The following is a 21785-nucleotide window of genomic DNA, read 5'->3' as shown; positions in this document are numbered from 1 at the left end:
TCATAGTGATGGATGTGTGTGTGTGTGTGTGTGTGTGTGTGTGTGTGTGTGTGAGGGAGAGAGAGAGAGAGAAAGAGAGAGAGAGAGATGGAGGGAGGGAGGGAGGGAGGGAGGGAAGGAGGGAGGGAGGGAAGGAGGGACGGAGGGCCACTCGGTAGCACAGGGTACCTCAAATGCATAATTCTCCTGCCTCAGTTTCTCAAGTGTTGGGGTTACTGGTATGCACCACCGTATCTGTGGAAGCCTGGCACTTGTAACATCTCCCACCTGAGACAGCTGCTACTTCAGGAAGAGATGAGAGGGAAAGGGAAGGAAGGGAAAGGCGAGTGAGAGCAGAGGCCTTGGTCCTATGTTACTCTCGCTCATTCACAATTAAAGAGGCTTCTCTCTATAGTGCCATTTGTCATCTATGAGTATTTACATATCCTGAAAATGTTTGGGGATGGTCTGCTAGAAATCCTAACACAGCTTTGCCCTGAAAAAAGGAAGCCCCGCTTAGTTTTATGTCAAACAATAGCATCATTGGGTTTCCCAGCTGCCCAGATGGAACTGCAGAGAAAGCATGAGCATCCATGTTTCTCTTCTATAGGCATCTGAGAGACCAGTGCACCTCCTTGCACTCATTAATATTCTTAAGACACAGATGGCTCCCCTTTCCAGAGGCATTGGTCACTGGGCCTGAGGGATTGTTTATTTTCATTCTGATGCCATGATTTCTTAGGTCAAGGTCTCAGTTGCCCTCCAAAAATCTTAAATAGCATCCTGTCAGGGTATGTGTTGAGGCAACTAAGAACCTTTCCCAGTGCTAAGTAATTCAGGCATTGCCAGATGGGGTGGATCCAGATGGGGTGTTCTGAGGGCGACCATCTGGAAGGGAGGTGAGGGGTGAGGGAGAAAAGAGAGAGGTATAAGAGGGAAAGACAAGGGGAGAAAAAAAGATACAGTGAACAGGGGGAGAGAAAAGAGAAAACAGATGAGGAAATGGGAGATGGAAGAAGAGAGGGGATCTAGCTGAGAGAAGATAAAAGAGGAGAAGAGAGAGGAAGAGGAAAGAGGGGCCCAAGATGAGAGAGAGGGAAGAGTTGGAGAAGGGAAGAAAAGGGGTAGCCTCGGCTGCCGGAGGCAGGCATTCACGCTAATGTTTTTCATTTCTCCTCTGCAGACCCCACACTGTGGACACAGGAGCATGTCCGGCAGTGGCTGGAGTGGGCCATAAAGGAGTACGGCTTGATGGAGATCGACACCTCCTTCTTCCAAAACATGGATGGCAAGGAACTGTGTAAAATGAACAAGGAGGACTTCCTCCGAGCCACCTCCCTCTACAACACCGAAGTGCTGTTGTCACATCTCAATTACCTCAGGGAAAGTAAGTGGATCGCATGCTCTCCGGCTTGCGGGAGGTCCCGCGGGGTCCCCAAGAGCCAGCCCAGGGGAGGAGGTGCACACTTTTACACCAGTCACAAAAGACATATGCCAAGAAGCAGCATCCTCATTATAGGAACCTCGCCAAGGTCACATGGGTTCCTACAGATCCCACAGGGAAAGACCCAATCCAGGAGTGTCAAGGGAAGCAAATCAAAGCTAGAAACAAACAAACAAACAAATAAAAACAGGGAGTTTGGACCTGGGCAGGATGACACCAGAGACTAGGCTCTGGGAAGATATCTCTTCCAGAACCTTGCGCTACCCAAAACTGCAGGGATAGAGTTTCTGGTTGGAGGTTTTCTAAGGAAACAGAGTTCTTACTGGAAATTCTGAACATAGATATGGAATCTAAGATCGTGGGAGCTCCTATACTATCAGTCATTTTGATTCCCCTCCCTACCCTACAGGGCAGCCTCTCCCACTGTCACAAAACAGGGAGAGTAGCTGGTGGCATGGGTTTGTTAGGAGACACCGGGAACTTTCTCAGAACAACCTTCACAGTAGAGAGAATGTTGGGGGAGGGAAAGCTTAGTAAAGAAAGAGTGATCCAATAGGAGGCTCCCTAGTGCCAAGTACCCACCAGTTCCACAAGGATTTCGATAGACATGGAATGGGATTCCTTTGGATTTACTAGTGACCGCAGCCTTAACTCTCCAGCAGAAATCCATGCCAGGCGCTATCCCCATGCTATCTCCAAGTGCTGAAGGTCTGCTCAGTGGTCTGCAAAGATGAGCTGAAGCCACAGGAAGGCAGATGTGGGATCATTCTGTGTGAGGGTGGTCAAAGAGAGGGGAGGTTTGATGACTTTAAGATCCCTTTGAATGCTGAGACCCTGGACAACGCTGTTCGGCTGCTTTTCATGGGCTCTGGGTTGGTCTTCCCTGTACTGGATCTCCATTGCATGTTCAGTTGCTATCATTGCAATCCATGGTCTCCGTGTAAGAGAGTGCTATGGAGAGCAGGGATAGCACACACTGGCTGGGAAATCAAAAATAAAAATAAATGCATTTGGATGTTTCCAGCAGGGCCTCTGAGCCATCCAGCCTTCTCTCTAAGGCAGCTGTCAATGCTGGGAGGGGGACACAGCTCCACAGCCATGACCTCATGTCTGAGTTTGCTGCAATATGAGGTCAGTCCAAGAAATAATCATTTTAAAAGGGGACCGTTTTCTAACCTAGTCTTCTCTCCCTTTTGGATGATTGGCATTTAATAATGACCTTATTTCTCAGCCTGGTGAAAGAAAAAAACAAAAAACAAAAGCAAAGGCTCTTTAAACCAAATTCTGCCATGATGCACACAGGCAGGGCAAGGGAGACAGTAGACACTGAGTGAGTAGGTGGGACGCAGAGGCCAGCAGTACAGGGCACAGCCAAGCCTGACTTCTAGGCTCCTCCAGCTTCCACTGTGCAGAAGGTTGAGAGATCCTCAAGGAAGAAGTCGTAACAGAGGCCTCAGTGAGCTCCGCACAAAGGACCCAAAAGTGTTAGTTTTCATGGTAGATACCTGTGAAGAATATGTTCAAAAAAAACCATTTGGGCTTTGTAAGAGGGAAGCCCATTCAGACCACATGACCTCTGACCCACCCATGCACAGCCCAAGTCCCCACTTCTTCTTTCTCTCACCAAAGAGGCAGAGCCACAAACACTGACATGAGCCAGCTACCTGCTGCTCAGAAGGTTTGAGAATGCACTGAACCAGCCAGGGTTCACCATCACCCTTGGGAGGCCGCCTTCATGGGCAGATAAGTGGAGGTGGAGGGGTGAGCAGTTAGAGAGGAAGCAGGGAGCAGAGTGTGGTGTTTGGAGGTTAGACCATAGCCAGAAAAACCTGATTCTCTCCTCCTAAGAACATGTGTTAACATCACGGAAGGTGCCATACAATAAAGTTTCCAGAAAGGGCATGACTGGGAGAGGGTTTCCAGAGTTGAGAAGAGGTAGAGCCGGTATGCACGTGGAAAGCCTTTGAAAGCCCAAGCCAAATTCCATAGATGCTGGTGATAACTGTAGTAGGTCTACACAAGAGAGCTTTTCTGGTACTAAGATGGTTATTGTGGTAAAGCATAAGATGTGCATGCCTAGGACACAAAGCAGAGTGGAAAACTGTGTTTGTGGCCCAAGACAAAAATTACAGTAGCTGCATTAAATTCTCTTCAAGTGCAACAGAGATTGTAATAATCTTCTGAGGCATCTAGATTTAAAATGATCGAAATGGAAATTTTTCCGATTTTCTTTCCTTTCCATCTTTCTTTTTTAATATACTTTTCCCCTTGGGGTTTCAGCCTCTAGAACCCACTGGTTACTGGTACTGGTTATCTGCATAGACTCTACAGGTGGCCATTTATCAGATACTGTCGCCTCTACAGCAGCTGAGAACGTTTTTCTGCAATACGACATGCCTCAGACCTTGATGGTTTTCCCAGACTGACTTGCAAAGGCTGTCTCATGTTTAAGAAAGAGGTTAGGGCTTGACGCAAGGTTGGAGTAAGGGGAGTCTGTGCTGATTCTCAGCATCATCCTGTTGGAGAGCAGTTGGAGCCTAAACATTTTGCCTTTTGGCAAGAGGTAGAGGGAAAATATCTGAGACCCTCAACATTGCTGGAGGGTACAGGGTAGAGGGATATCAGCACAGTTGGAAGCTAGGCCAGTGAGATGGGTTGAAGGCACTTTTTTCAGATGTTCTGGCATCAGATTTACTTTCACAGGAAACATTTGACTATTCTTGTTGTCTAGAAAGAAAGCTATATTTTAAGTTTTATAAACTTAATTTTAAATTAAAGAGGAGTTTCTCATAATAAGGAAGAAATAATAGCATCCTAAGCCACTCTACACCTGCCAGGTGGATAAGCCCTGCCTAAAGGTACGGGTTTGCACATCTGGCTGTTTCAGCTGCTCCAGGTGCAGCACCTGTATGATGTCAGAAGGAAGATAGAGGGGCCGGGACTTACTAGGGTACCCAAAGTTATTGGAGTCAAGCTGAAGAGTCTGAGGGAACAAGGCTCAGGCAGGCCCCAGCCCAAGTGTCATTCACTACAAATAGAAAGGACACCCCCTTGTGGACACCATAGACACGACTCTATGATCCCTGCTTCATGGCCTAAGCAAGGTAGACAGGCTACCTCCAGGAGTCCATCCAAAGGCATCTGGCCCATGCAAAGCACCTGCTCTGACCTCTGAGACTTGGGCCGCTGAAGCTTTCAGCCTGAGTTAAGGTCGCTGCTGCAGACGACCTGCCAACTTTGGTGCAAGATGCTTGGATACACATGAATTAGGATGTGGATGCAGGCAAACCTCTCTTCTCATCTCCCAAGCTAATCTCATGTCCAGTCTCCACCTTGAAGGCGAAACCAGCGTGTCTCCCCACCCCAAAGCTTTACATTTGTACTGTACCAACGAATATAGGCTTTATCCTCTGAAGCCTTCTGGAATGAGGCCCATTAAACCAAACCCACCCTCTCACTCACCCTGACCTTCTCTCCAAATCTTAAGTGTGATTGACAGCACCGCCAGTATCTTCCAGACACACTCCCTGGACAGAGGCACTGTTTCCAGCCCAGAATGTCTCCAGTGAGATCTGCCTCTTCCCAGGCCAAGATCAATGAAGCTGACCGTCTGTCCACAACTGACAGTTCAGTCACAGGGCCATTGGGGGGAGTTGGGGATGTCTAGGAACCCACATCTCTTGGGCTAAACAGCCAGAAGCAAAAGAAAAGGGGTTTTGTTGTTCCTTTTCATTTTTAAAGGAACTGGGTGGAATGTCCATCTGGTCTGACCTGGGACACATACTAAGAACGCACATTTTCAAACAGTGGCAGCCCCAGAGGATGAAATACATCAAGCGACAGGGACACCCCAGAAAAGATATCAATCTCGACTCCCATTTTTAATTTAAACTTAATGGAAAACACATTCCGCATTCTGTGGTATTCCCACCTGCAACCTCAGATGGCGGAGCAAAGGTGATGGCCCTGTCATTAAGCTGAGGAAGTGCTAAGCCTTCCGGCTGGGTCTGGCCAAAAAAGGAGGGCAGGATTCCAATAAGATAAAGGGCCAGTGGCCTCAGTCTCACTAGTAGCTGGCCTGTTGTTCAGTGTATAAGGTCCAACTCCCCTCCTCTGCCCTTCCAGTGTGCATTCAGTGATGCAGCTGGCTGAAGCCCAGAGAAAGGGAGCTAGGAATCTACTGGTTGTCTTGGGCTTGGGGAGGTAGATGTTGCTGGGTTCTATAGTAACGCAAATAAGGGAGGCATAGACAAATGCCCTGGCACTGGCTCCCTTGCCTCCACTGCTCCAGGTGACCCAGATGAAAAGCAAGTTAGAGAGACCACAGAGCTGAGGGAAGCTCAGGGATTTGGTCCTGCAAAACCCCTTCCCATCTACCCCTTCCCACCTCCGTTCATATCCCATAAGTGCACATTAGGATGAACTCGAGACAAAAAATGATGTTGTTGTTCTGGGGATGTACCTTAGGTGGAAAAGCACCTGCCTACTATCCAGGACACTCTGGGTTTGATCCTGTGCACCCTAAAAACTAGGCATGGTGGCCAGTGCCTGTAATTTATAGCACTTGGGAGGTGGAGGCAGGAGAATCAGAAATTTAAGATTATCCGGGGCTATATAATGAATGTTAAGCCAGCCTGGGATACATGAGAACCTGTCTCAATAAAGAAAAATGGAGGAGGAAGGAGTGGAATGGGAGAAAAGGGGATGGAGAAAAGGAGGAAAGAAAAGGAAAAAAATTAATCTTGTCCCCGAGCTCTTGCCTTGGATGGCTGCTTCACTCCCAGAAGCTACCCTGTCACGAATTTGAAAGCAAATGTGTCTCCAATCAACAGATACATATATATGCACATGTATGTATCATGTCACACAGACATTGATAACTGAGTGGACAACAGTTTAAATGAAGGCATAGCATGCAGGGAGCTATGAAAATTGCAGTGTACAGCTAGCCCTAAGGCACCTACACCCGCTTTCCAGCACCATTTATTTTCTTTCCTTCTTTCCTTCCTTCCTTCTTTCCTTCCTTCCTTCCTTTTTTTTCTGTCTTTACTACCTTCATTGATCTATCTATCTATCTATCTATCATCTATCTATCTATCTATCTATCTATCTATCTATCTATCTATCTATATTTTTCTGAGACAGAGTCTCTTTATCTCTGTTACCAGCACTTTCCGTGATACTCTTGTCTTAATCTCTGGAATGTTGAAATAAACAGACATACTTTCTTGCCCATCTTAGCTGTGTTGGTTTAACCTAAAGGCTGCTTCAGCTTCTGAACCGAGGATACGTCCTATAGAGCAGCCAATCAGTTGATCCTGTCTCCTGCACCTCTGTCTTGACTTCTTTGAGTGTTGACCTCAGCTATGGAAGGAGAATATACAGGGCTTTGCATGGCTCCTGCAAGGACTAAGTGATAGTGTTTGGGAGAATGTGGAGATAGCTTTGAGAAAGTGCTTGCCACACTAGCACAAAGACCTGCTTTGATCCCCAGAACCCATGTAAAAAAGTCAGTGATGGCAGCATACACTTGCTGTCCCAGCTCTGGGGAAATAAAGACAGGTGGCTATTCCACCCCTCCACCCTCCATTCCCCCTTCCTCCTAATCAGCTGGCCCCAGGTCTCAGTGAGAGACTCTGTATCAAAGAAAAGGATAGAAGGGTGTGTAGGAAAGCACACACACACACACACACACACACACACACAAATGCCTGTCAGTGCATATGTGGTTCTGGCCCTATCTAGCCATTGATTGTAGCTGTTGGTATTGGGGGAACTCCACATGACTCAGTGGTACTAGGATTGCCTGGGTTACAACCTCAAAGCAGGAAGAAGAAACCCAAAGCTACCACGTGGGAGGCCAGACTCCAGGAAGGACTTTCCTACAATTTGAGAAATTACCTTTAAAAAAAATTCAGGTAGCCTGAGGACCTGGTAAAATAAAAACCAGTGAAAAGAAAATTTGTACCCATGGGAGAGACCAGCTGCCCTTCCCCCACTGAGGTTTCCTCTCCCCTAGTGAAACTTGAACCAAGACAGTCTTGGGGCAAAATCTCTCCCCTAGGTTACCATGAAATATGTATTTCATGCAGGCTTTGTAGAGGTCAGGCGACCCTTTCTCTTGGCATTCTGGGAGTTTCCTGTGGCTTCACGTGTGCACAGAGAGGAACTCTGACCATGGAGAAATTTAATAAACGTGGTTTATGTGAGCCCCGTCTCTGGCCTAACTTTGGACTAATGACGCGTGGCTGCTCAGAGACCATCATTTTTCTTTATTTGCTCGAGCAGCAAGGTTCTGCCCGAGGGAGAAAATGCCCGGGACAGAGGCAGAGACATTCTTGGTCTTACCCCTGAAAGGTTTTGGGTATTCTCTTGGAACATTTGGTTCCATTTCCGAAGCTCTGTCCAGTCATGGAGGATTATTTCTCATTGCGGTAGAATCCAATCCTAGCTGGAATCCCAGACGGCAGTGCCAGTGCCCACAAGCTCTTGTGTAAAGGGTTTCCATTCTCTGTAATCATGATAACTGCTAGCCTCTACTGAACACTTAAAACAAGTAAGGGTCTGGGTGGCACACCTTCTAGTCTTGGTATCATAGAAGCCTTACAGCCTCCATTCACTTCAGTAGGTGTTAACTCTTTCCCCAGTACAGATGAGGGCCCTGTGACCCAGAGGAGCTATACTGATGGACCTATACTCAGATGGACTTGTCACTTTGAAGAACGACAGCTTAAACTGAATGAATCTTTCGCTTTCTCGTCACTGATATTCTTGAGCATGGAATGTTGCGTTTGGGTGGATGCGTCACTTAGAAAATGCTACCCACATATCTGCACTTTGGCATATAGTGGCCTCTAAATGGCACCCATCTATCTCCTTCTGGTTTTCATCTGGGACCTACTAGAAAGATAGAGCTAGAAAGGATAGGTACCTAAGCCAGGAGTCCTAGGTTGCCCTGGTAGGACCCAGAGTTCCTCTGGATACTCAACCAGAACACTCACGGACTCAAGGTGATGGGAACGGATGCACACACACACACACACACACACACACACACATGCCACACACACCAGACACAACACTCTGCTTCTGACCCCCTCCATGACTGAAGGCTAAGAGGAGACGGGGTGACAAGCCATCAAGCCATTCCCAGCCTGGCCGACAGTCAGTCCCCTTGGCCACATGCCCCAGGGAAAACAGTTGCTTAGAAAGGCTTTCTTAGCCTCAAACACATGTGTTAAGCTCATGGTGTCCTTTGTAAAAGCAGATCCCAGCCCTAGTTTTGATGGTTTTTCAAAACGTCCCCAGGAGAATCATGAGAAGACTCCCAAAGATGCCTCCATCTTACAAAATAAAACTCTTGGCCTCACTTTAAACAAAGGGACAAATCTTGTTTTAGGAAAGAAGGGAGCATGTGTTTTACACACAATGACAACAACAACAACAAGAACAAAAGTTAAATAAATCATCCGTCCCAAACAGCTCCTCAGGAGTCCGATGCATAGAGGTTCGCACCGCAGCTTCATTTTAGACATACAGCAGCACTGAGATGCCCGAGCAATCAATGTGCAACCCTGTGCATGCTGATTTCTGCTTTCTTAGACACTGGAAAATATCCTGTTACAGCATCACCATCCTAGAGATGGGGTCCCAACAATCCACTTGAGAAGCCGCCCACTCAAGGATCAACAGGCCTCCTACTCGGCCCCATCTCTAAAGTTTCCTCTACTTAGTACCAACATGTTGGGAACCCTGGCTTTAACACTCGGACCTTTGGGGAACATTCTAGACCTAAACCGAAGCATGACATTTAGTTTTTACTTTTATTTCAGGTTCACTGCTGGCCTACAATACGACCTCCCACACAGACCAGTCCTCACGGCTGAGTGTCAAGGAAGGTGAGTCTTACCCGGTCGTGTGCCCAGACTGACTTCCTCTACCAGACACGAACAGTTCCATACTGTTCAGACAGGTGTGGAGTGCCAGGATGCCAGGTCTGGATACCAATTTCTTGCTCAGGAAATTATTTTTTAGTAAACAAAATTTAAAAAAAAACACAAAAATACCTGTCTTCCCTCTTTCTGCCACTAGTTTCAAAACTCCAAGAGAGGCTTTGAGATGTCTCATAAAAACATCCCAAGGATAGACTTTAAAGCCATGACCCTGAGAGCAAAGGGTGTTGCCTTTACAGGACAGTGGACTCTGCTCACCTTCCAAGCTAACTTTTGGGGCTCTCCTGGTGAGAGTAATGAAATGTGTGTCTACATTGTGAATTTGCATTTGGGGTTTTTTTTCCTGAAAGTATCCAGCATTGTTTATTCATGTTTAAAGCCATGGTTTGAAGATTTGGTCTAGTATAGGTTGGTCTGGTCTAGTTTGTGTTGGTTTAATCAAACCATCTCATTTGATTTCATTTAATTTTGTTCAGAAAGAAAGAAAACTGTCTTTAAAAAATGGTTTTAGTGAATTTATAAAGAAAGCCAGGGTTTGGTCCAGCATTTCTCTCTCTCTCTCTCTCTCTCTCTCTCTCTCTCTCTCTCTCTCTCTCTCTCTCTCACACACACACACACACACACACACACACACACACATATACACATACAAAAACGCACAAACATGGAGGGGGAGCACACTCATTTGTTAATGACATTAATATTATAGAATTAGACTAGATACTGTCTGATTTTAGCATTTGGATGGATGAATAGTTCATGATATCTGGTTAACTAATAGAGAAAAAATGAAAGCAAATAATTATTAGAAATCAAAGAAAGCGTGAAGGCAAGTCTTCCCACGGCAACAGGGGAGTCCACGGGTGAAAACCTTTGAGTAGGACTGGTGGGAAGATGGGAATTCAACAGGCATCTCTCTTCCTGGACACTTTCCTGCCCTAGTTTCTTTTAACCTATACCTGTTACAAAATTGGACAGAGACCAAAGGGATTGGCACTCTTGCAGGCTTTTCTCTGAAATGAGACCATTTGATTTCAAATTCTCATGAAGTATGAAGGGAACAGAGACCCAAACATCCCCACATGTCTCTCTCAAGATCACATCTTCAGTCGTGCAGGACTCTGTGCTTCCTGGTAACAGTTTATGATTTGATAATGAACAGGACCTTTAGTGGAAGGATTATACAATATAACGATTCTACTTTTAGGTGTTTTTGTTTTTCCTTCCTTCTCTATTACTCAACCTACTCTTGTTTTGGCTACTGACTCCCCAAATCAGATTCTTGATTCTTCATGAGAACTGAAGCTCTGCCCACTCACTCTACAGCCTGATAACCTCCTGTAACATCATGTTGCACACGTCTGTAGTGCAGAAGATTTATTTTCATGACAAATACCCTGAGGTCCAGTCACTTGGCTTCATAGCATCTCAGTCCTTGGGCTCTGAGGTCAGGTGCCTAGCTCTAAGGTGCACTCTCGGCTTCTGAATGGCTGATAAGGGACCCAGGGTTTGTAGATTTGAAAAGAAAGAAGGGAAGGCACCACTGAAGAGAGGGAAAAAGAGTAGAGCAAGGAGGAAAGAGAAAGGTGGGGGAGTAAAAGAGAGGAGAGGAAAAAAGGCGAGGGGGGGCAGGAGGGCAAGCTTTTGAACTACTGAATTAGGATTTAGTGTACAGCATGCTGGTACCATCAGAATAAACCAATGAGATTTGGGGCTAGATAAAACCAATGGCTATTTGTTCATACTGGGTTAAAATACAGACTTTGGCTGAACAACTGGTTTAGCAACATTGAAAAGTGTGGCTAACCAACTCCTTCCCGCTGAGAAGTCCCGCGAAGCCCCCAGCCCTCTGCTCTACCTGCCAGGCAGAGCCCCTCCTCCGCTGGCCCTTTTGTGCTGAGAGTGCATTTGTCTCGCCCCTGCCTCATTCAGGCTGCTTGCAGGAGCCGCCAGCTCCTACTGGGTAGCAAGCCTCTTCTGAAATGAATTGACTGCAGCATCCAGGCGAACGCACCGGCTGCCCCATTCAGGTGGTGCTGGGCATTTATCTCCCAGCCTCGGCCCTGGCCTCTAGAGATGATTAAGCCCGTGCTTTGCAGGTGCATCTTTTGTCCCCAGTAAAGCTCTCCACTTAAGCGGCTGCCTTCCCCCTGTACTACCCAGTCTGCCACAAAACAAAGTACATTAGCAATACAAAGCTAACAAACTCCCACCTCCCTTTCACCCTCTTCCCACCTCTCCCTCTCTTCTTCCCTAATAGCTATCTTTATTTTTTAAAATATTAAATGGAAAAAGAAATAGAAGACATCAATGCCATCTTGACTCCGTCTTTTTTGAATAGGAGGCACACACAGCACTCAAATCAGAGCTGGGCGTGTGCCCACGGGTGCCTCTGCTCCCTGCTCCGCAGAGGGCAGGTGCTGACTGGCATCAGGCACAAAGGAAAGAGGAGATGATGCCTGTCACTGCCTTCTCAGTACTTATCAACCAGGATGCTGTTTTCGTTCAGAACAACATGATCACCCTTCTAGCCTGTCTCCCTGCAAACTGACTGCGGATATCAGAGGGTTCTTTTGTGCAGAAAGTAAGATGACATTTCAAAAATCAATCTCCACATGTCTTTATGTCTTTAAACACGTTAAGAGTCTTGGTTGCACCCAGATAGAACTGTTGGGCATTCTCTCTCTACCTTTTGCTGCCAAATTAAGTACATTTAAAAAAATAAACGAGGAAGAAGTTATTGTCACCCGCTTCTGCAGCAGCCATAGCTGTCACTTGCACAGGATTTTAGAATGTGTCAGGCATGTGCACAAACTTTGCTTTTGAGCTTTGCACCTTTCTGCGAATTGGCTGTCATTTTTTCCATTCCTTAAAGAATGGTGGGCCAAGATGAAAGTGTCTCCCTGAACGGTTCTGTAGCTCCTCAGTGTGTAACAAGGACAAACCCCTTTTCACTAGAAATCAGCATCATAGGAGAGAGAGGTGGCTGTTACTAGAGGCTGGGAAAGACATGAGTTGGGAAGGCTACAGCGATGGAGTGACCGGTGGGGACAGTTGGGACCGAGGAACAACGTCAAGAACATAGTAGGAAAACTATGGCTGACAACAGTTGATTCAATATTTCAAAATAGCCTGTAGAACGATTTCTGATATTACCATTAAAAACAACTGCATATGTGTGACTATGTATTTGAGGGTGTGTGCAGGTGTGCATGTGGATGCATGTGCTCCCATGCATGTGGAGACTAGAGGCTGATGTCAGGTGTTTCCTTGGCTGCTCTCTACTCTAACTTTTGAGACAGAGTCCCTCACTGAACTGGGAAGTCATCCATTCCGTCATGCTGGCTACCCAGTGAACTCCAGAATTTCTACCACCTTTTTTTCCTCCACATTGGTATCCTAGATCCACACTGCAGCAGGCTAATAATGAGTACCAGGGATCCAAAGGTGGTTTTCCATGCTTGATCCACAGGCACTTTACCAAGTGAGCCTTTTCCTCCACCCCAGGGATTGAACTTGTGAAGTGACAGATATAACAACGTCTTTGACTTGGTTGTCACAGATTGCATATATGCTTTGTAATATTGCTCTGAGTTCCCAAAGTATGTACATAAGCATTATGTATTTGTAAAATTTTAAAATGTGTATAACTTAAGGGCCCTCATTGCCAAAGTTTTTCTCCTTAAAAATACAGTCTTTCCCTTCTAGCTATCTTTTCCTAAATGTAATTCGGTGCAGAAATTCAACGTTTTGCAGCATTTCTGTCTCTGTAGTTTTTCATGCTGCCTCCAGCTACATCCCTCTTGTCTTTCCAGAAATGAATTCCTACACAGCCTCCACTTGGCCAACTCCCCTTTGGTTTTGACTGCGTAGAGAACCCCTTATAATATAAATGCAAAATATAAATGCAAAATATAAATGCAAAAGTAAAAACAAAAAGTGGTGCCCAGGCCCAAGCATAATGGATTCATTCTAAATCTCTACTGGGTACCTAAGAGGCCCTAGGAGCGTGTGGTTTGGGGGTGTTTTTTTTCTCTTAAGATTTCCAGGCTTCTCCTAACCTGCTACCTAGCTTGGCAAGCCCTACTTCGTGTCCAGACATCCAGTTCTGAGCCCTGAGGGGGTACTGAGGCTGCTACTCAAGGGCCCCGATAATTTCCTTAGCCCTCATCCTGCATCTTTCCAAATACCTCCAGCTCTCCAAAAGGCAGAGGATATTGAGCTCCTTGTTTGTTGACCCCTGAAACTCACAACTGCCAAGGGCTGGTGGAGTGCTGAGCTCCCCACCCAGAGGCTTTGAGACCCGATGCCGAGTGTGAAAACCAAAAACCACTGGCTCCGCTGCCAGCGGTGGATGTCTGCAGAAGCTCCATCCTTGACTGACGGGTAAAAAGCCTGTCTCCTTACTTGCCAAGGATGGAGAGGAGAGGAACTGATCACCTCTCTGTCCCATACGCCGAATGCTCCACTGGCGTTTATGGACCATGCTTAAGAGAGCTTCTTTGAAAAATAACAAGGACAAGGGCCAAGCATGAAAGAGCAGTTCTTCTCTGTAGCCTTTGGCAAACGTTTCCACATCCATTATCCATCTGTGCCTCACACGAGCACCGTGAGACCACAGGTCTGTTACCTTTCTGTCCCCACTCTGCAAATAAGGACGATAAGGCCAAGGGCTCACAGCGCTCCTTAGATGACACTGGTGTTTGGGGGCAGAACAGGCCTCACCCCAATGCAGGTTTCCTTTGCTCTCTCTGAGGCTGCTCCCCACATTATAATCTCAGCATTGAGCATTTACATCCATTGGTGAGTGTTTTCTGTTCACCTAAGATACAAATTCACCTCCTGTTCCAGTGTTATACTCCTGAAACAACAGTGTGAGCATGGGCAAGGGTATGCTTTTCTCTGTCTCGGGGTAGTGTTTGTGCTCCTGTCCCAATACCCAGCAGAAATAACTCGACAGGAAAAGATAGAAACGATATGGTTTCAGGGAGACTTCAGGGCCACAAGGTAAAGAAAGCATGGGAGTGGGAGTATGTCAGGGCCATGAGGAGAACACATGGTAGTGGACATTCACGTGGTAGACCAGGAGGCCGGGAGGACGAGAGCTAAGACATGGAGTAAAGGTTAAGCTATGCCCTTCAATGATCTACCTCTAGCCGTACACTGCCTGCGGCCCGTCGCTGTCTCTTAAAGATTCCAAGAAATTGTACCACCCACTGGGTAGCAAGCATCCAAAACATGAGCCTGTGGGAGACATTTCCGATTAAGCCCCAACACCCCATTTCCTCATGTATAAAATGAGGATAATTGCCATGGCCTTCTAAGTCAGCATGATGTCTGACATGCCAAAAAATGCTTGATAAAATTATATTAGTAACAGCCCATTATTGTGATTTATGACAAAAAATTATAATAGTAATTAACATCATTGTTAGGAAAATATTCAGTATATTTGAGGGTGACCAGCTGCTAACGATGTGAAGGTACTGTGCGCTAAAGGGTTGTGCAGCGCTGTGCAGGACACTCTGTTAGAGCAGAGACAGTCACGTTGCTCAAAAACTTCTGGGGAGAGACCCCCATGAAACGCCAAGAAATGCCATAAAACCACATTCCCAAATGGCAAAGTCACTTGTCACATTCAACGTCTCTGAGGGTAAGAAAGGGACCAGAAGTACTGCAGCTGAAGTTCTGCTGGGTGCCTTCTATACAAGAAATGAGAGGCCATCAAATGTATGGACCCAGCCAAAGTCACACACGAACCTGAAAAATTCCATGACCAGAAGCACTTCTGACCACAAGCATTTTGTATAAGAGCGTTTCAACCTGCATAGGATTACACCTTTTTTCATTTTTAATGTTTTAATGACATTAATTTATTTTGTGTGTGGTACGCCATCGCTCAAATGTGGAAGTCAGAGACAACACATATAGAATTCGTTCCTTCTACCATGTAAGTTCTAGGACTTGAACTCAGGACTTCAGGCTTTGAACAGTTAGAGTAGAATGTGTAGGATGTGTGCATTTGTGTGTGTGCCGCTGTGTGGGTGTGCAGATATGTATTTCCCAGCTATCTTTGTGGTCCAGAGGCAGATGGATGATATGGATATTGTGGGCAAACAGCTGCTTTCTCTCTCCAGTTGTTTTTTTAACTGTTTTCTTTGAAATTCCAGAGTTGATATTTTGCCTGTTTTCTATCTCACCCTCTTTCAGAGATGTGTTGGCTTTCTTATTTTTGTTTTTATTTATTTATTTTTTGAGAGACAGGAGGGAGAGAGAGAGGGAGAGAGAGAGAAAGAGAGAAAGACTGGAAACAAAGAATCGTTGTCTCTAAGCCCTGGCAGGCAGGAAACTCCAATCTCAGGGGAGTCCAGCCAGCCAGCCCGGCCCTGGAGTCAGACTCCAACTCTCTGAATTCAATTTGACAGCTTGTCTGGGACACTTTCTAAGTAACCATTATCCTTCCTTTCTCTAAGTAAAAGAACTGTTATTCCCTTCCACGGGTGTGCTGTGTGCTCTGTTATTGCACACGTGTGGCCACACGGTGACGAGCACACAGGCTCTCAAAATTACTGGAAACAGTTTGCATGTTTCCTAAGACAAGTGTAAATTTGTTCCAGGCTAATGAGCAAAAGATTTAAAGTATTAAAACTCACCTCCCTTGTGAGGAATAGGTACATTTGGGCTGGGGGACTTTTGTCCTGGCGTTGGGTATGTACACATTACTCTTTTGTGAGTTTTTTGTAACACACACACACACACACACACACACACACACACACCCCACTACCACAGCCCTCAGCATATTTGAGTATCTCGCTATTCCTCTCACCAAGGAAGGGACTCACCCGCACAGTTACATCTGCCTCGCACTGCAGACTGCCCTGTGAGAGGTAACAGCTTAGAGTTCAGAGGAAGTCTGCCGTTCCTGGAAGAAGGCCACACTGGGTCCTTGGGAACTTTGACATTGTCTTGTGAGAAGCTGTGCAGCAGCCCCCTACTCTTCTAAGATGTTCATATCTGAAGCTCAGATTCATCACTGTGGGACCCACATAGGTTTAAGTCCCCGCACCTCTGGACAACTGTGGGGCTCAGAGGTGGGATAGCATTGCCACCTAGGACACATTTGCTCATTTCTGAATGGAATTCTACCGACTGTCAAGGTTTGGACTGCCTCCCCAACTTACCCCACCCACACCAAGGGACCTACTTGTACCTTCAGAGGCCCAGGCCTCATGGCTTCACCTGGCTCTAGTCTCCTCTGCCCTTTTTCCAAGGCGTTTTGTTTGTACCGCTGTTTTTCTAATTTAGCATTCTACAGATTCCACAGGAAGGATTCTCCTCTTATATGACCAAAGCATGGTGGAGATAGGAACCATTGGGTAGGCAGGTGAAAAGTGGGCCTTCACCCACTCCCCAAAGATCCCATTTCTAGTTGGGAGATTGGCGGTTTGGCTGCGTGGCCTGTGGGAATTGCATGGTGTAGCCTCTTCTCTTCTCTCCTCTGCTCCCTTCTCCCCTAGCCTTGACTTCCACTTCATGTGATCCCCTCTGAAGCTGTGATTGGTCCCATCCCAAAGTAACAAGGAAAAAAGTGTCAACATGCAGGTGTCCATGCTAAGGGACTAATGGTCTTTTTGTCCTTTGGGCCCAGATGCTGCATGATATTTTTATCAGCTAACCTCCTCCCTACACACACGCTACTCAGTCTGTGCCCATGCAGAAGGGAGCCAAGGAAAAAGTGACCCTCCCAGGAAAAATGCTTTTCTTCTCCCCTCAACTTTACTATCTCTATCTTTTTTATACTCTCTCATTTATAACATATATTTATTAAATACCTTCTTGTGCAGCAATTTTGCTATCTATATCATAAAGCCTTATTAACTTAGTATTATCATTGTTCCCGTTTTATACATGGGGAGCCCAAATCAACATGCTGGTTTGATGCGAAGCAGATCTGTTCTCACCATTCCCCCACCTCCCCACCAGCCAGGGCAGAGAATAGGCTCTGAATTTTCCTTTAGTATTTCTATTCTGCTATGTCTCCATTACTATTGGTGCTGTGATCAAAGCCCTGACAAAAGCAGCTTGTGGAAGAAAGGATTCCTTCAGGTTCACAGTTTAGTATTCATCTTGGAGGGGAGGTCCTGGAGGTAGGAGCTTAAGGCAATTGGTCATGATGCACCCAGTCAGGAAACAGAGAGCAATGATTGCTCTGCTCAGCTACCTTCTCTCTTTAATCCAGTCCAGGATCCAAGCCTAGGGAATGGCGCCACCCACTTCCATCACAATTAACTTAATCAAGGTAGTTCCTCACAGCCTGGCCAGTGATGTCTGCTTGATCTTTTCAACCTGACATGATCAGCCATCACACAATGCCAAAAGACCTCAGGAAGGTGGGGTTGCGTACTTTTTAAATCTACATGGCTGTATTAATTCTTACAGTGGTCCAAACATTCTCAGTTTTCTCTGCGTTCCAAGAGGCATGTCAGTTTGTTTCACAAAGCTTTCCATAGCAGTGCTGTTCTCGCTCTGCCCTCACCTTAAGAGCCCACACTTTATCATTTACATAATGATACATAGAGCCTTGTGAGCCCAATATTACACTCCAGAGAAATGAAAAACAATGAGCTTTCATAAAAGATGTATTATGCTGAGTAACATTATTAACAAGCATTGTAATCAATTTAATCTGAAAAATGAGAGTGGGGCCATGGACAGTGGTCCAGGAAATCAGGTTCTATTATTCTCCTTGGCGAGATGCACATCAACAAGACCTGCCAGGATGCTGCCTCGCCTAGACTCTTCTGTCCATCAACAAGACTGCCAGGATGCTACCTCACCTAGACACCCCTGTACATCAACAAGACCTGCCAGGATGATGCTCACCTAGACTCCTCTGTCTATCATCAAGACAAGTCAGAATGCTGCCTCACCTAGACTCCCCTGTACATTTGAGCTTGCCTGTATTCGGGAGCAGAGGAAATAAGTTGCAGCTGAGTGGTGGATCCTTAGAATTGAAGGCTTCCATTGTTTCTGCAGTGCTATCCCCAATCCACCTTCACCTTGAGAGCCTACACTTGATTCCTACACTTAATGATGACTCTAGCTTCTTGGTTTGTACTACAAGGCTTTCCTCTTGTCCCTGGGCCAGGAGACATGACCCCTTCAGATCATTCCAAGCACCTTGGGAGTTCTCATTTAGATCTACCTGCCTTTCCTGCACCTGTCTTTGCTATATACCTATCAGAGCTGCTCTTAGATGCTCCCTGGAGAAATAAAGAAGGCTGCAGGTGCTCACGTTTCCAGGAATGCTGATAATGGTGACAGGGAATGAGTGTACCTTGGTGCATTTTTTTATTAAAGAAAAAAAAACCATGATTCCTGTAAGCACTTGAGATGGGGGGGGGGGAGGGGGCAAAGGTACAAGGCTAAGGGGAAGTATCTGCGGGTAATGACATCCTGGGTAGCTTTCCAACCTGACTCAGTTTCCTCCTATTCCTCCCACACTGGCAGGCTAGAGCCTCCTGACTGTGGTGCTCTGTGGCTGAAGTTCCAACCTTGACACAAATTTCTCAGGGGCAATAATTCACACTTGCTAAGTAGGCTTGGCCTTCTGAATTCATCCCTAGCCTGGCTGGTGCTATATTCGTCCTGTCATCTCTACCAAGTTTCTCTTTGATTTAGAGATCTGTCTCACTCCGCACAATGAAGCTAAAAGTCAGGACAAAACTGATCTTAGATAATTAACACCTTCACCATGTGGTCTGGTTTGTGATGAAAACTAAAAGCGGCACATTTGACTGAAGGAGAAGGGATTCAAGTAAACTGGCAAGAAAAGGAAGATTGTCTACAAGTGGTAGCTGATGGCTACCTCAACACAGAGTAGCCAAGAGGTGCTTGTCTTTCCCAATATACTGGTTTAGATATCCCAGGCTTGTTTAGGGGCAGTAGCCTCTGGAAAGTGCAGCTAGCCTTTCACACCCAGGGCTCCCACGTCGGCGGCTTCAACCAACCATTGGTGGATAGGACTGCATCCCATTGAACAATCAAGTTTCTTGTCATTTTCTAAACTGCATAGGATGACAATGATTTACAAAGTGTTAGATATTATAAGGGATTTTTAGAGACTCCTGAAGTGCAGCAATGAGGTTTTTGTGCCTTATTTATACGGTGATGTGTGTGCATAGAAGTGGTACCCAAGTTGTGAGGCAGTGTAATGAAATGACTGGTAATCTATAGGAGGATGAACATGGGTTCTGCCGTAGTATTGCATCATTTTATAAAGAATTTTCAGGTTGGAGAGATGGCTAACAACCAAAAGAAAGAATGAGCATCTGTGGGTCTTGGTGTGTGATAAAGACTCTTAAACAAGTCACACTCAGATACAAAGGAAAGACTATACTTACAAAACCCTTAATTTTCTCCATGATTCCTTCTATCTAATCTATCTATCTATCTATCTATCTATCTATCTATCTATCTATCTCTTTCTCTGTATATATATATGTATATATATATATATATATATATATATATATATATATAATTGTATAGCTCTGACTTTATATATGGAGAGGACAAAGAGACAAACACAGAGAAGCCCCTCTTGAGACAGATAAGAAGAGTGCATCTTCCAGTTAACACACCGTGCTCTAAGTAGCATGCTTTGTTATTTTCACATGAAGCTCCTTCCCGAGCACATTTGTAGATGCGAAACCTTCCTCTCTTCAGAGAAGACTCGATGGGAGATCACAAAATGCTCATTTCTCCTGAAGGAAAAGAGGATAAAATCATTGACAAAGAGACTAGGGCTCTTCTAGGGCTGAAAAAGGAGTGTGAGGGACTTGTCCTCTCTCTCAAAGATCAGTAGGTCCCACGAATGAAGACTGAGAGCCTCTCCTGTCCCTTTAGTGCTGTTTGAATTCCTTTCAGGCATAAGCTAAAGAGAGAATAATAATATTTAGTAGGATAATTACTTACATGTCACAATCCAACAAACCTTCAAAGCCCGAATCAATCGTACCTGGCTCAGAGTGTGTTTGCCTTACTGCTACAAATGGAGTCTCTTCCCTGTGCCCAACATCCACGCGCTATTTCTGGACCTAATTACAGATTACCTTGTCATCTCTAATTGTGAGTTTTGTCCAGTATTCTTTCTCCCAGCCTGTAGATTTTCAGTAAATAACATTGACAACTGATGGATTCACTGGGAAAGAAAAATCTAGTCTTTTTCAATTGAGTTAAATATTTACTCAGTCTTACTCCACGAAAGAAAGAACCAGAAGAAATTAGTTTAGTTAGCACACAAAAAATTAATTCCTTATCCCCTATGAATAAAACCTGGGAAAGAGGGATTTGGGGATATGGTTCACTGGGAAAAGTGCTGCACAAACATGAAGACTTAAGTTCAAGCCCCAAGTACTCACATTTAACAAACAAAAACAGGCAAGGTGGCATGCATCTGCAATTCCAGCCTGGGAATAGAGACAGCTTGAATCTAGGGGTTCACTAGTCAGCCAGTCACTGGGCAGACAGTGAACTTCAGGTTCAGTGAAGGACCATGTCCCAAAATACTAATACTAATGCTACTAAATGCTACTAATAGTGTGGAGAACCATAGAGGCAGATACTCAAGCCCACCTCTGTCCTCCACATGCCCATACCAAGGCGGGTGCATTAGCATGCACGCACACACACACACACACACACACACACACACACGGACGGACGGACGGACGGACGGACAGACGGACAGACGGACAGACAGACAGACATATGGATGCAGAAAAGATTAACTAGAATTCCGAAGCACACCTTGGAGAATGTGAAACCTTTCTGTACATGTGAACTCATGCATTCTCCAACTATCATTGTGTGGATTAAATATACTGTTAGTTCTTACAAAGTCTGAAATTTGCAAATAAACAGTGGTTTCCCACAAGAATATCCCTTTAATGAACTGAAGTCTGAGAGGCAAAGTCACTCGCCTGGGTTCACACAGCTGATGATATGGAAAAGTGGAAATCCTGAGTTCTCCCCCTGGTAGTAAGTAAGTAGTTCTACTGTCTGGGGGAAATGTGATTGTTTCCCCAAAAATATCTTTAAAGCATTAAATGACACCCCAATATCCCAACAGGCCAGTGCTTGGTAAGACTCAGCTATCATTCTTCCAAAAGGACAAAAAAGCTGTTCTTGGTATAATTTTGAAAAATCTGCGAGCCTCAAAAGTGTTAGTTTGCTTGCAAAGTCATTCAGCAGGACTGCCCAATAGCCTAGATCACTTTAAAGAAAGTCGGTTTTGATACTCTGAGTCATATTTTCAATTTCTATTAAAATTCTTACGTGGCCACATATGCTGTCTCCCAGCTTTGGACCTTGGGTCCTATGCTCATTTGCATGTCTGGGTTAGA

The 21785-nt window shown here is 45.5% G+C and overlaps 1 protein-coding gene across 1 annotated transcript in view; it reads left to right on the top strand.

The window, feature by feature from the left end:
* The window catches only part of Fli1 (Fli-1 proto-oncogene, ETS transcription factor), a 116774-nt gene that overhangs the window by 78412 nt on the left and 16577 nt on the right, over nt 1–21785 (top strand). The window contains exons 4-5 of the mRNA XM_038322329.1: nt 1163–1366; nt 9256–9321. Of these exons, the coding sequence (XP_038178257.1) occupies nt 1163–1366; nt 9256–9321 (270 nt within the window). The remainder of the gene's footprint in view (nt 1–1162; nt 1367–9255; nt 9322–21785) is intronic.

Source organism: Arvicola amphibius, chromosome 3 (genome assembly GCF_903992535.2).
Source record: "Arvicola amphibius chromosome 3, mArvAmp1.2, whole genome shotgun sequence".
NCBI classification, from domain to species: Eukaryota; Metazoa; Chordata; class Mammalia; order Rodentia; family Cricetidae; genus Arvicola; species Arvicola amphibius.
This window is presented reverse-complemented; position numbering and strand designations above follow the sequence as displayed.